Raw genomic sequence first — 16,332 nt, forward strand, 5'->3', positions numbered from 1 at the left:
TTGGATAATATTGAGTTAGAGACTTAGCTCCTTTAAATGTTAAATGTATGAGCGCGGAAAATTCCTAACTAAATCACGACGTTTAAATATTTTTTAAATCATCGATAAATAAAAACCAAAATTAAATATAGTTTATTAGCATGGCGGAAAAGCTTCTTTTCCCGGCTAATAAATGGAATAGTTACTATTCCCGTACCTATATTAATCCCGGACCGCGGTACAAGGACAAGCGGTGAATTCGGCTCCTTATATACCCTCTTACTCGCGAAACGCTCGTGCGATCAGCGCTGAAGGCACCATTCAAACGCTGATTTGATTTGTCGCGCGTAGCCAATCAGAGAGCACGTAGCGAAATCTCAAGGCTTGAATCAAGCATGGCCGACTTCTGACAGGTAAATAATGAAAATTAGCAATTATTCATATAATATGATAAACAAACGAATGTTCTATGCGCAAATGGTCCTAAACACGAAAGTAGAGAGTGTTTTCAATACATAAAAGTAGTTTTGAAGCATGTCATTTGCTAGTTTGGTGACAAAGGGATTTTTAAAAAATGAAAAATTCCCACATAATCAATAATCATAATGCAAAAAACATCAATAAAGAGACTGGTAGATGTAGTCTAACATTATATTGACCTAGTTATAGTTTCTGTCATGTGACAGGTGTTGAAAGCTATCTAATTCCTGTATGTGAAAAGATCAATTTTAAACCTGCATAGTCTCTAGATAATATATGATTAATCAATGAAGACATGGCTGAAGTAAGGTTGTTTTGTATTTTACTGCTTTTAGCAGTTTGTACAGCTGTTAGATATGAACCCAATTGGGAATCTCTTGATGCAAGACCCTTGCCATCATGGTATGATCAGGGTAAAATAGGTATTTTCTTACATTGGGGGGTATTCTCTGTACCAAGTTATCAGACTGCCTGGTTTTGGTGGTATTGGAAATCGGTGAAGGAACTGACTGTGGTTGATTTCATGAAACAGAATTACAGAGCTGATTTCACTTATGCTGACTTTGCTCCGATGTTTAAAGCAGAATTTTTTAATCCTGACCAATGGGCTGATATATTCAATGCTTCAGGCGCTCAGTAAGTAAAAATATTTTTTTGTCCCCCGCCTTTCGAAGAAAGCAGGGGACTATTAAAATGGGTTCGTCCGTCTGTCTGTCTGTCCGTCCGTCCGTCCGTCCGTCTGTCTGTCCGTCACACTTTTTGGGACACAATAACTCTCTTTCTAATTGAGCTAGAATGTTCAAACTTGGTGTATGTGTTTATTAGGTCAATGCCTTGATGTAGTTCGAAGATGAGCATTTTCCGCTTAGGGTAAGCAGAGATAAGCAATTTGATTGGTTGATGCTTTGGGACACGATAACTCTCTTCCTAATTGGGCTAGAATGTTCAAACTTGGTGTATGTGTTGATTAGGTCAATGCCTTGATGGAGTTCGAAGATGAGCATTTTCCGCTTAGGGTAAGCAGAGATAAGCAATTTGATTGGTTGATGCTTTGGGACACGATAACTTTTAATTGAGCTAGAATGTTCAAACTTGGTGTATGTGTTTATTAGGTCAATGCCTTGATGGAGTTCGAAGATGAGCATTTTCCGCTTAGGGTAAGCAGAGATAAGCAATTTGATTGGTTGATACTTTGGGGCACGATAACTCTCTTCCGAATTGAGCTAGAATGTTCAAACTTGGTGTATGTGTTGATTAGGTCAATGCCTTGTTAAATTCATTTAAAACATAGGAGCTGCTTTGACTCGATGAGTAAGTCGCTGGCTCGCTAACATGAAGGAGATCTCAGATTAATGATCCCGGTGTTGACCGAGAAAGTTCTGGTAGGGATTTTCTTGCTTAATTGTCCATTGTCAGTGGGTACAGGCTGGAGGTACGTCCTTGCAAGGAAAAGTGTCTAGTAATACAGATAGGACAAAAAAGAGTCCTTGTACACATTGGTGTGCACATAAAAAAAACCTTAATTTACAGTTGGAATTCGAAATAACGCCGTGACACGGCTGTCTGTAAATTGCCCTCATCTCAATGTGTAGCGAATGATTGTCTAAAGAAAAGTAGGATGTTAAACCCCATTTCATTTCATTTCACACATACCTGAATACCATATTATGACTCAGAATAATGCTCTATTTAAGGTGTATGGCTAATTGGCTATATCTATTGTACAGGTGTAATAGCACTCAGATAACTCTAACATTCATCAAGCCCCTTTGCCTATGGTGATAATTGACATACCACAACAATTAGACTGTTTTTATTGATTTAATTTGATATGCAAGTTGTGTACTGTAAAGAGAAGCCATGGTGGCAATATACAAGTGGGTAAGATGCTGGCTCGCTAGCATTCTCCGATGTGGTTTTCCCTTGTCAGTTGGCGCATGATTGAGGGCCTGACAAGGACTGTTGTCTAGTCGTTCAAATGGGATGAAAAACTGAGGTCCCGTGTATACATTGGCCTGCACGTAAAAGATCCCTTGGCAGTTAAAATTCGATATACGAGTAGGCTGCCCTGCCGCTGCCTGGGCAAAATTTCTCTCAAAGCACACTGTAGGCATATGCCCGTCTTCATTTGCCCAATCAGAGCAGAACAGTGGGACGTTAAACCCCATTTCATTTCAATCCATTTTGTGTACTATAAAGCCTAATGTCAATTGTAAACTTCCATGTTCTACCCCATTTTCTTCAAATATTTTACCAGTGACATCGACATCTTGGGGCCTGTGTGTAATTGTGTCCTCTTGTGATCCAGACTATGGGAGTTTCCACAGAAAAAAGATTACTGATAACACTGTAACGTTGATATCATTGATCATGACTAAGCAACAAGTTACTGTTATAAATGAAAACATACTAATAGATCAAGGTCGTCAGTTTATATACATAATGTGTATTACTTAGTTAAAATTGTTAGTAATCAGTCATTAAGTAGGTGTTTTGTCACTAAGGTGTTAAAACTGTGACTATTGAATGATATACACCACTATTGTCCAGGTTTGTGTATTCATTAGTGATGGGTGTTATAATTAGTCACGCTTTTACACCAGTAGTGACATCTTTTACAGCTAGTTACACACCTGCTAATTAATGACAACTGTATAATTTCTAACCACTTTTTATACATACTAAACATTAGTTTAGAATGCTGACCACTAATATGATTTAATGACAAAAATTGTCATTACTAAAATGCCTAGCTTATTAGTCAACGGAATCAGCTTACCAGTGTAAGTTATTGATAGAAGTTCATTGAGACAGCAGAACATTTAAAAAATTATATGCTGGCTTAACGGCGACTCCCGTGTTATGAAAGTCGTAGGTTGCCGTTAAGCCAGTGCGACGAAAAAAAGTTGCCAATTGTCATCCTTTTCGTCGTACTGGCTTAACTGCGACTCTCACGTTGTCTCTAGAAGCACAACGATCTAAATGGACGCTTTCAGCCACCATATATTTGTGTTTTATATCTGAGGTCTATAGCCTTTGTCAAAATATAGATATATTTTCACTATCTCATATATACTTACTGACACAATAAAGGGTATAATCTGTGAGAGGCATTTAGTAACTGGATAGAGCAATAAACTATAACACATAGTTATGGAAAAACAGCTACTTATTTATTTGGGCGACGTTTCGGAGAGTATTCTCTCAACGTTATCAAGCTAATACAGTAATACAAAAATTATGAGGCCAATTTATACAGAAATTCTATAACAACAATTCATGAAACCACACTGTATTAGCTTGATAACTTAGAGAGAATACTCTTCCAAACGTCACCCAAATAAACAAGTATGTGTATAGTTTATTATTAAAGGGTATAGTTTTTTGTAGATAAAATGATAATTGTGTGTATCTTTGGATTAGGACGGGGTGCCACGGTGGTTAAGTGAATAATATGCTGGCTCGCTAGCCTGGAGGTCACAGGTTCACTTCCCAGTGATGGCTGTTTAGCCATTCGGATGGGACGTAAAAGATATTTTGTTTTGTTAAAATATTTTGAACTAAAAACTGTTGAGAAGAACAACTATGTACTTTGGGTTTTGAAATGAAATGAAATAAAATGGGGTTTAACATCCTACTGTTCTGCTCCTAACCTGGACTAATGAAGACGGGCATACACCATACAGTGTGCCATGAGGGAAATTTTGCCTGGGCAGCAGCACTATGGCTACTGTTATATCGAATTCCAACTGACAATGGATCTTTTACGTGCATGCCAAAGTATACACAGGACCTCTGTTTTTGGTCTCATCCGAATGACTAGACAGCTATCCTTGTCAGGTCCTGCACCACTGATAAGAGGAAACCTCGTCGGAAAATCCTTATAAATTTTCTTGTCCAATGCAGGGATCGGACCCACGACCTCCATGCTAGAGAGCGAGCGTCTTACCCACTTAGGCACCGTGGCTCCCCTTTTTCTTGAAGAAAATGAAGCAAAATTTAAACAGCTGTCCTTGAAGAACAGAAAATTAGAGTGGTGTAGCCTAATAATTATCAGATTGTTTGTCAATGTGAGGTTGATTGGTGGCAGAAATTTCAAACACTGACAAGGACAGCTGTCTAGTTTTCCAGAAGAGACAAAAAACTGAGGTCCCATGTACACATTGGCGTGCACGTAAAAGCTCCCTTGACAGTTGGAATTCGATATAAGATTAGGCCGTAGTGCCGCTGTCCGGGCAAAATTTCCCTCATAGCACACTGTATGGCGTATGCTCGTCTTCATTAGCCCAGCTGGGAGCAAAACAGTAGCATGTTAAAAACTCCATTTCATTTCATTTCATTTCAAACATTACTTTGACACTATGTGGAAAGATGATGAACTGTTATTGGAGCCGTTCCCAACCAGATCGTTGTAACCACTGTAACCACTAGCACTGTTTTCTTCATCAATGGGAATGTTCCCTGACAGAAGGAAATAGCAAAATAGAAAAACACCCATGGGGCAAACACTGGGCAAAAGTGTCAGGGTATCACTAGCTGCCAATCGGATATGAATTACTTCTTAACTTCAGTAATAATTAGCTTTTAACCAATAAAAGTTCAAGAATAGATAATTATCTCAAAATATACCTGTTTTGGTTTCTTCTAGATATGTTGTCTTGACAACTAAACATCATGAAGGGTATCACTAGCTGCCAATCGGATATGAATTACTTCTTAACTTCAGTAATAATTAGCTTTTAACCAATAAAAGTTCAAGAATAGATAATTATCTCAAAATATACCTGTTTTGGTTTCTTCTAGATATGTTGTCTTGACAACTAAACATCATGAAGGTTTCTGTAACTGGCCATCAAAGTATTCCTGGAATTGGAATGCTGGAGATGTTGGTCCTAAAAGAGATTTAGTTGGTAAGTTGATATATTATCATAAACCTGTAAGTAATGTAGAAAAATAGTGTCATCAATATTGTATATCTGTCTTATTACAGCCACAGTGGCTCAACGTTTTAGGGGCTAGCTCACAAACTGGGGGTTGGATGGCGAATGGTATCATAAGGTCTGCCATTGAGTCAACTGGTGTGGTTTCGATTCCCCGGTTGTACATGACAAGGAGTAGGGTTGCCTGTCCAACCTCATGGGTTTTTTCCAGGTCCTACGGTTTCCTCCCACTGCTAAAGACCCCTACACGCAAGCGAATTATTGGAATAAAATTGAACCATATGTTAGTCCCGAAATGACCAGGTTTGTGTCGAGTGGATGTTAAACCCTATTTCTCTCTCTCTCTCTCTCCAGAAGGTCCTGGGTTCGATCCCAGTGTCCACTGAGAAAGTTCATTAAGATTTCCAAGCATGGCTTCCCCTAGTCAATCGTGCAGACAAAAAGGCCTGGCAAAGAACAGTGTCTAGTTGTTCCATGTACATTAAAACAAGTAGATTGACATGTTCTACAATTTATGACGTCATCCAATTAACCTCCAACTGTTCTGCACCGATCAGGTATTCACTCCCACTGTAATTTGAGAAAGTTTGCCGAGAATTTCCAGCGTGGTTACCTCAGTCATTGGCTCAGTATGGAAGGTCTGGCAAGGAACAATATTGAGTCATTCGGATGAGACAAAAAACCTAAGGTCTAGTGCTGGGTATTGCCACTGCAGTCACGATACGATACGTATTGCGATTCAGGTGCTACGATACGATTCGTATCACGATTCATAACCAGGTCAATATTTACCAAGAAAACAACAGGATAAATGAATAATTTATATTTTTAGTCCTGCCGATGTCAAAGAAATAAACTGTTTTAGATCAAGATATTGATGTGAATCAAAATAAGGACCAAAACAATTTAAGAGTGTTTGTGTACCTTTAGATGATGTGTGACATGGATTATTAAGAGTGACAGGTTACTTACTGAAGCGACAAAAAAACATTAAAAAAAAATTGTGATACATCGATTCAGGGATATATCATGCCAGCATTACTGTGGTCCTGTGTAGGTGGCCAAAATTCACCTCATTTCAATAGCCTGTCTTCATTAGCCCGGTTGATGCTGAAAAGTAGGATATTAAACCATATTTCATTTCATGTGATTTTTCTTTCCAGGTGATTTAGCCAAGTCTATCAGAAACAGAACCAAGATTCACTTTGGTGTTTACCATTCTTTATTTGAATTCTTTAATCCGCTATTTCTCCAGGATCAAGCCAATAACTTTACCACACAGAACTTTGTCTCAGTTAGTAAAAATGCTTCTAGACTATCTTCTACTTTCTCTTTTGTACACAAAACAATACCAAAATTTAAGTGTCATTAATAAAGTGCAAGCGATGAGCGAATGGTTAACATGTGCGCGCTCTATGATAAGGTCTGTCATTGAGTCAACTGGTGTGGTTTTGGTTCCTTGGTTGTACGTGACAAGGAGTAGGACTGCCTGTCCAACCTCGTGGGTTTTCTTGGGTTCCACCTGTTTCCTGCCACCGCTAAAGACCCCTACGTGCAAGTGATGAGCGAATGGTTAGCATGTGCGCGCTCTATGATAAGGTCTGTCATTGAGTCAACTGGTGTGGTTGCGATTCCTCGGTTGTACGTGACAAGGAGTAGGATTGCCTGTCCAACCTCGTGGGTTTTCTTGGGTTCCACCGATTTCCTCCCACTGCTATAGACCCCTATGTGCAAGCGAATTATTAAAATAAAATTGAACCATGTGTTAGTCCCAAAATGACCTAGTTTGTGTGAGTGGATGTTAAACCTTATCTCTATCTCTCTCTCTCTTTAAAGTTTCCACCTCCTAGTCCTCTAAGCCCTGCCCACTGTTGCAAGTTCTTCAATATGCTATTGGAATGACCTGTCAAACCTTAGGCAAGAATTCTAAGTAACGGTTATATTTTCATAATAAATGCCAATTAAAACCAAACTCACCAAATACAATGTTATAACATTTCTAAAATCTAGAGAAGGGCGCGCCTTCCCTCCCCACCCTGTGCCATTTATGCTTCACTGTCTTGCTAGTTGAGGGGTTGGATGGCTGAATGGTTAGCATGTGCGTGCGCACTGTATTATAAGGTCTGTCATTGAGTCATCTGGCGTGGTTTTGATTCCTCGGTTGTATGTTCAATGTTTATTTTTTTTTATCTAGGACAAGACAATGCCAGAATTGTATGAACTAGTTAATAATTATAAACCCGATGTAATTTGGAGTGACGGAGATTGGATGGCTAATTCATCATACTGGAATGCTACTCATTTCCTCGCATGGCTCTATAATGACAGGTAAGTGAGAACATAGCAGGCCCGTAACTAAGGGTTCGCCCCCCCCCCCCTCCCCACCTGTGAAAAAATTGTCGACCATAAAAAAAATAGATATACATTGTTCGTCAATTTTACAGGAACCCTGAGAACACTTCCCGCCACCCTCGTTGCTCGGAGCTAGTTACGGCCCTGGAACATAGCCGTAGGGGGGCCAATCTCAGTTTGGGGGGCTGAGGCTATTTGCCCTAAAATTTTGTTTGTCGCCCGAATTTAAAGAATGAATCAATCATTAACTAAAACGAGTTTTCCACAAAGCTCCACTTAAACATACATTATGCAAGAGCTAAATCTGCCTATTGCAGGTCTTTCTTTAGGCCTGAAATGTTATCTAAATTATTAATTAGACATTAATTAACTTATCCAGACTATAATCAACTCTCGATGTCATCGCTAGCCTGTGATATTTACTGTATTAGGGTCTGATTTGCTGCTCAACTTTCATTCATGATTAAATCATGAAATGGATAATCGAGACTATGTTTTTTTATGGTACCGATGATAGTAATGATGATTGAGGTTAGGCAGAAAATTCAATTGCTGAATTCTCCCTTCACATTATCTAGTTTTTAACTATTATAGTGAGAACTGCCAGCTCTTTATCTAATCCCCCATAATGTATCTTTATTATTATGGTATCCAAAACATAAACCGCGAGGGATTTCGTTTTACACTATTATACAATTATATTTCTATGATTATATGGTCTCATTCTCTCATGTTTGTGCCCGAAAAATGGAGGGTTCACCGAATCTACGCCTCCGAGTGAGAGTCAAGAGTTGACATTTTCTTCAGTTAAATTTCATATAACTAAACATGAGCTCACACTGCTTACTCAACAAATATGATTCTATTTCAGTCCTGTGAAAGATACAGTAGTAACCAATGATAGATACTAACTGTAAAAATGATTCTATTGCACTCCTGTAGTAAGAGATAGCATAGTTACCCCTGATCGATGCTAACTGTAAACATGATTCAATTTCAGTCCTGTGAGAGATACTGTAGTAACTAATGATAGATGCTAACTGTAAATATAATTTCAGTCCTGTGAAAGATACTGTAGTTACCAATGATTGATGCTAACTGTTAATTAATGATTCTATTTCAATCCTGTGAAAGATGCAGTAGTTACCAATGATTGATGCTAACTGTAAAAATGATTCTATTTCAGTCGTGTGAGAGATACAATAGTTACCAACGATTGATGCTAACTGTTAACATAGTTCTATTTCAGTCCTGTGAAAGACACGGTAGTTACCAATGATTGATGCTAACTGTAAACATGATTCTATTTCAATCCCGTGAAAGATACGGTAGTTACCAACGATTTCATGGATGCTAACTGTAAAAATTATTCTATTTCAGTCCTGTGAAAGATACAGTAGTTATCAACAATAGATATTATCTGTAAATATAATTTCAGTACTAACCAATGACAGATGCTAATTGTAAACATGATTCTATTCCAGTCCTGTGAAAGATACAGTAGTTACCAACGATAGATGGGGTTTAGATACCAACTGTAAACATGGTGGATTTTTAGATTGTCATGATAGTTATAACCCAGGTATTTTAATATATATATTTTAGAAGGGTCTTAATATCATTCCAGTTAAAAGGATCAGTGAGAGAGAGAAATGGGGTGTAATATCCACTGGACTGAAATAGAATCATATAATGCTTACATTTAAAATCAGTCATGCGTGTAAGGAGTCTTTTAGCAGTGGAAGGAAACTGGAGGACCCACAGAAAACCCATGAGGATGAGCAGGCAGCCCGTCTACTTTTGTCACCTACAAACTTTGGATCAAAGCTTTCGATTCCCAGCCTGTACCTAACAAGTAATAGGGTCGCAATTTATTGAAATGACATTGAACCATATGTTAGTTTGTGTCGAGTGGCCGTTAAACCCCATTTCTCTCTCTCGGATGCCACTTGATTTAAAAGATTAATAGTTGTTAATGCTATATGGGGTAGACACAAATCAAGTATGGTGGATTTTTACATTGCCAAAACCATTTCAATCCAGGCAGTTCAGAGAAATTGCAACATCCATTTACTTATTTATCTTTTGTGTTGTACTAAATAAAGTGCCTAATAATTTCATATAGAGGTAGTCAAGTGTCATGTGGAGATTTACGTTTCTCTATGTGCTGAGTACACATTTATCTATGTGCAGAGAACACATTTGTCTGTGTGCTGGGTATACGGTGCTGAGTACATGTTTATCTATGTGCCAAGAACACATTTGTCTATGTGCTGAGTACACGTTTGTCTGTGCTGAGCATGTGCTGTCTACACGTTTCTTTATGTGCCAAATACACACATGGCCGAGTACACATTTTTCTGTGCTGAGTTAAAGCGAGATCAAGGCTTCTATTGAAGATGCACTGGTATCAAACGTGGGACCTCCTGGTCAATGACGAAATGAAAGGAAAGGAAATGAGATGGGGTTTAACGTCCTACTGTTCTGCTCCGACTGGGCTAATGAAGACGGGCATATGCCTACAGTGTGCTATGAGAGAAATTTTGCCCGAACACAGCGCTACAGCCTTCTCTTATATCTTATTCCAAATGCCTATGGGATACACAGGACCTCGGTTTTTCGTCCTGTCCGATTGAGTCAGCTGGTGTGGTTTTGATTCCCCGGTTGTACGTGATAGGGAGTAGGGTCGCCTGTCCAACCTCGTGGGTTTTCTCTGGGTCCTCTGGTTTCCTCCCACTGCTAAAGACCCCTACTCGCAAGAGAATTATTGAACTAAAATTGAATCATATGTTAGTTCCAAAATGACCTAGTTTCTCTCTCTTCCTATCTCATCCTATCTGAATGACTATGCGTTGTTCCTTGCCGGGCCCTCTATCCTATAACAATGACAAGGGGAAAGCAAAATGGAAAATCCTGATAAACTTTCTTGACCAATGCAGGTATCAAACATGTTAGCAAGCCAAGTCATTGAGGAAGCACCATACTCCCTTAGTTACTTTCGTAACGTATATGTCGATACAATATACGTTACTATAGTAACTACATACTCCCTGATCAACACTCATTCCAAGATTAAGTTAGTTAATCCATATACATGTATTTGTAAAGTGTTTTTGTTTATTTGAAACACTACTTTTCAGGTGTACTACAGAAGAGGAAATGGGAGAACTGTATGCATGTTGATAGATATGCCTGGACTTTCAGACGGCGATTAAATATAGGGGATATCTTAGACATGCATTCTCTTCTTCAAGAAGTAATTGGAACTATTAGCTGTGGAGGAAACATATTGATAAATGTTGGTCCGACAAGCTACGGGGAAATTGCTCCAATATTTGAAGAACGTCTACGTCAGATGGGAGAATGGTTAAAAGTAAATGGAGAATCCTTATATGGTAGTAAACCGTGGAGTCATCAAAATGACACGGTTACTCCTGGTATCTGGTAAGATCATTTAAGCAAATATCGTGTATGCCACATTTAATCTGGACGAATACTGTCGTCATCTCTGTCCGCCTGTTCAAAATTTCTTCATAGATTTGAACTTAGGGAAGAAGCGTATTGAACATCAGAATTTTTTGCTGGCAAGTCAATGAGTGATCTCCCTGTTTGTGTTCAAAGATATGAAAGTATGGGGAAGGGATACATCGGTGGGATTGTGTATCTCGGTATAAGGAAGAACCTATCTTATTTCAAGATAGCGCAGTCAAAAAATATTAAAGTGTTTTGCAAAGTTATCTTTCTGGGGCATTTCAAGTTTGTGAACGAATTATAGGAAACAGTTCTCCTTGGAATTTTGATCATATATAGAGTTTTTTTATGATTTCAGTCAATCACTGAGACTTTAATTTCCAAAATACTTATTGTTTTTATAGGTATACCTCTAAAGATGGACCTACTGGACCAGTGGTGTATGCAAGTGTTCCACAGTGGCCTGCAACTGGAGAACTGTTTCTAGGGGCTCCGATGCCGTCCTCTTCTACTAAAGTCACTTTATTGGGTTATCCTAAAATATTTGATTTTAACCCTGGTGTGAGTGGAGGTCTGACTATCTCGATTCCGACCATCTCTGTTAATGATATGCCTTGTGAATGGACCTGGGTTTTTAAACTAGAAGGAATAAAGAATTAAGATATTATAGGTCACTTTTAAATAATTCTTTTAAATAATGCAAGTAATTATGTAGACATATCCTTTCCATAAGTATAACACGTTCCCGAATGTCAATGTTACGTACCTGCGACAGGTAAATTACAACGTTTTCCGTTAGTAGTTGTAACTTTCTGCCAATAAACAAACCGTGATGTAATGTTAGTCCCTCTTCCCATATTCTAGTGTATATTTCTAGCTATAAGCAGAAGGACTAAAATCACGTCACGGCTTAAGTTGTTTATTGGCGAAAAGTTACAACTACTCACAGAGAACGTTAAAATTTACCTGTGGCAGGTAACATTGCCATTCAGGATCAAGTTATACTTATGGAAAGGATATGTTAACATAATTGCTTGCATTATTTAAAAAAATTTATGAAGCTTTTCCAGTGACCTTTAAATTTAAGTTTTAATTATGACTATTAATTGTTCATAGAAAAGAAACTTATTATTTTTTTGGTATTCAATACTCCATGCTTGTTATATCTATACAAATGAGAATTTAATTATTGATGCTGTTATTGTTTCAAAATCGGATTTAATGGTATTTTTATTTTTTTATTTGTAGTTGTAGATTTTAATTAAAATATTAAAATGGGATTTTTTTATGTTAATTTTTTTTTTAAAATTAATTTTCATTATTTTATGTTAATTTTTTTAAAAAATTAATTTTTATTATTTGCAACTGTAGTTTTATTTCAAATGTTTCATAAGCTTTAACATCCTGGGTCCTGATTTGTATAATTTTTTGTTTGAATTGGAGAGAGGGAGAGAGAGAGAGAGAGAGAGAGAGAGTTTAACCTCCACTCCACACAAACTAGGTTGAACTCTATTTCAATAATTTGCTTGTGCTAGAGGTCTTTAGCAGTGGGAGTTTTTAACTATTATAGTGAGAACTGTCAGCGCTTTAACTAATCTCCCATAATGTATCTTTAATTGTATTCACATTAACATGTTATTGTCCCCCGCCTTTCGAAGAAAGCAGGGGACTATTAAAATGGGTTCGTCCGTCTGTCTGTCTGTCCGTCTGTCTGTCCGTCACACTTTTTGGGACACAATAACTCTCTTCCTAATTGAGCTAGAATGTTCAAACTTGGTGTATGTGTTTATTAGGTCAATGCCTTGATGGAGTTCGAAGATGAGCATTTTCCGCTTAGGGTAAGCAGAGATAAGCAATTTGATTGGTTGATGCTTTGGGACACGATAACTTTAGTTCTAATTAAGTGAGATTGATGAAACTTGGTGTATAGTTTCATTACAGTAATACCTTGACTAAGTTTGATAATGAGCATTTTCTGCTCAGGGTAAGCAGAGCGATGCGCAATTTGATTGGTCGAGACTTTGGAAAACAATAACTCTCCTACTTTGATTGTCCCCCGCCTTTCGAAGAAAGCAGGGAACTATTAAAATGGGTTCGTCCGTCTGTCTGTTTGTCTGTCTGTCCGTTCCGCTTATGGTAAGCAGAGATAAACAATTTGATTGGTTGATCTTCGAATTGAGTAAATGTTCATGCTTATTGTCCCCCGCCTTTCGAAGAAAGCAGGGAACTATTAAAATGGGTTCGTCCGTCTGTCTGTTTGTCTGTCCGTTCCGCTTAGGGTAAGCAGAGATAAACAATTTGATTGGTTGATGCTTTGGGACACTATAACTTTAGTTCTAATTAAGTAGATAAACAATTTGATTGGTTGATGCTTTGGGACACTATAACTTTAGTTCTAATTAAGTGAGAGTGATGAAACTTGGTGTATAGTTTCATTACAGTAATACCTTGACTAAGATCGATAATGAGCATTTTCTGCTCAGATTAAGCAGAGCGATAAGCAATCTGATTTGCTGAGACTTTGGAACACAATAACTCTCCTTCGAATTGAGTTAAAATGTTCAAAATTGGTGTGTATGCTTATTGTCCCCCGCCTTTCGAAGAAAGCAGGGGACTATTAAAATGGGTTCGTCCGTCGTCTGTTTGTCCGTCACACTCCTTCGAATTGAGTTAAAATGTTCAAAATTGTTGTGTTTCACCTACTCTCATCCTCCCATGAGAGTGTGCTAAAATTGTTTTTCACCTACTTGACTCGAATCATCCTCTCATGAGAGTGTGCTAATATTGTTTTTCACCTACTTGACTCTCATCATCCTCTCATGAGAGTGTGCTAATATTGTTTTTCACATCCCCTCATCATCCTTCCATGAGAGTGTGCTTACATTGTTTTTCACCTCCCCTCACCCTCCTCTCATGAGAGTGTGCTATTGTTGTGTTTCACCTACTCTCATCCTCCCATGAGAGTTTGCTAATAATGTGTTTCACCTACTCTCATCATCCCCTCATGAGAGTGTGCTAATATTGTTTTTCACCCACTCTCATAATCCTCCCATGCGAGTGTGCTAATTTTTTTTTCACCTACTCTCATCATCCTCCAATGAGAGTGTGCTAATATTGTTTTTCACCTACTCTCATCCTCCTCCCATGAGAGTGTGCTAATATTGTTTTTCACATCCCCTCATCCTCAAGTAAGAGTGGGCTAATGTTGTTTTTTACCTTCGCTCATCCTCCTCCCATGAGAGCGTGCTAATATTGTTTTTCAGCTAATTAATTATAGAAATTTATGTAGATACCGTAAGTAACAATCATAACAAACAATATCCAGAACTGTATAAATACTACAGAATTATGATCAACTAAAGAAGTATAAAGTCAAGAGTTAGTATAAGTGTCGCCTGTTATCTGTATCTCCTACCTAACTTGTTTCCTTCATGGAGCCACCTTCATATTTATACTAATGAAGGTGTTACCCCTAGATACATACATTACAATAAAGAATACAAAGACGATTCTAGAAAAAAGGCTTATAAATCTGAACTGTACATGGATTAAAATACAATTTAGACATGGATTAAAGTATACAAAGAAGATTCTAAATAAAGGAAATAGGCTTATAAATGTTAACTGTACATGGATTAAAATACAATCATCACATTATATCCCATTCTTATTAGACTACTTATTAAGAGGACTATGCTCCAAGATGTCATATCAGTATTATGGTAAACCATAATTAATTAAACCATGGAAAGATAATTATATAGGGTTTTGACAGACCATGGTGACACAAACCTGGGACATTCTGATCATTACTCCTGACCACTAATCCATTAACTACCAAATTATGTTTGAAGAACATATCCTCAATTTTTTACTGTTAGATAAAGGGAGAGAGAGAGAAATGGGGTTTAACGTCCATTGACACAAACTAGGTCATTTTGGGACTAACATATGGTTTAATTTTATTTACATAATTCACTTGCGCGTAGGGGTCTTTAGCAGTGGGAGGAAACCGGAGGACCCGGAGAAAACCCACGATGTTGGACAGGCGACCCTACTCCTTGCCACGTACAACCGGGGATTCGAAACCACGCCAGTCGACTCAATGACAGACTTTATGATACAGCGTGCGCACGCTAACCATTCAGCCATCCAACCCCCCTGTTAGATAAAGGGAAAATATATGCTATTGAGTGCCATTAATACTTATTAGTGCATTATTTTTTTATTGATATTTTATATTTATTAAGTACTTAAATTAGTTGTTGAGTCTTAAACATTCCATATACTTGTGCTTTTATATTTTTTTTATGTTTTTGGAATAAGAGAATATTGGTTCGAACCTAATTCTTCTGTTTTATTATACTCATTAAGGGATCTAAACCTCTAACTGTATATTCTCAATAAAATTTAAAATTAAAAACTTGAATAAAAATTTGATGTTGGTCAATTCCAATCAATATTGATGTTGTTATCTTGCCGTGAAAACATGGGATCCTAATATCCATATATTTAAGGCATAATGAACATCTTAAAATCAGTTTTGTATTCTATATGGTTTCGAGGCAATTTGTAATGAACAAAGAAAGAAATATCCTACAAGAGAATTCAGAAGTAATTATTAGTCTGATTCACAAGATTAATATGTATATTTTAAGGTTCCATAAAGAATACAGCCATAGCCCTTTTAAAAAAATGACCACAGTAGCTAGTGTTATACTTTTATATCGATTTCCAACTGCCAATTTAAGGGTCCCTTACCAGGCCCTATCCTGACCTGCATTATTTGCATCACTGACAAGGGGGGACCATCCTGAAAAATAATATACTGCAGCTCCCCAAGCACAATTTTCTCACAGAGCCAGTACCTTTCCCTCCAACTGAGCCGTTGATCCTATATTATAGATTAGGTCATCCATTCAAACATTTATTAAATTGCATATATTTAAACAATAATTTATTGTACTTATAAACAATATATATAATCTTGGTTTTATTTGAAATTTCACATTTGTCGACAATATAAATTTTATCTTTATACCATATACTGATTTAAAAAAAACAACCCAATGGCCCATGCGGCCATGGATCACAATGGTTATAATTGTTG

General features: G+C 37.5%; 1 protein-coding gene across 1 annotated transcript; it reads left to right on the forward strand.

Annotated features, from left to right (window-relative positions):
* Positions 1–631: 631 nt before the first annotated feature.
* Positions 632–16,319, forward strand: LOC130010277 (alpha-L-fucosidase-like). The gene is made up of 7 exons (XM_050537906.2): positions 632–1,095; positions 5,263–5,369; positions 6,563–6,693; positions 7,594–7,727; positions 9,236–9,333; positions 10,892–11,195; positions 11,627–16,319. Exons 1-7 carry the CDS (start codon positions 755–757, stop codon positions 11,880–11,882), a joined length of 1,371 nt encoding a protein of 456 aa, XP_050393863.1. The 5' UTR covers positions 632–754; the 3' UTR covers positions 11,883–16,319.
* The last annotated feature ends 13 nt before the right edge of the window (positions 16,320–16,332 follow it).

Source organism: Patella vulgata, chromosome 2, assembly GCF_932274485.2.
Source record: "Patella vulgata chromosome 2, xgPatVulg1.2, whole genome shotgun sequence".
NCBI lineage: Eukaryota > Metazoa > Mollusca > Gastropoda > Patellidae > Patella > Patella vulgata.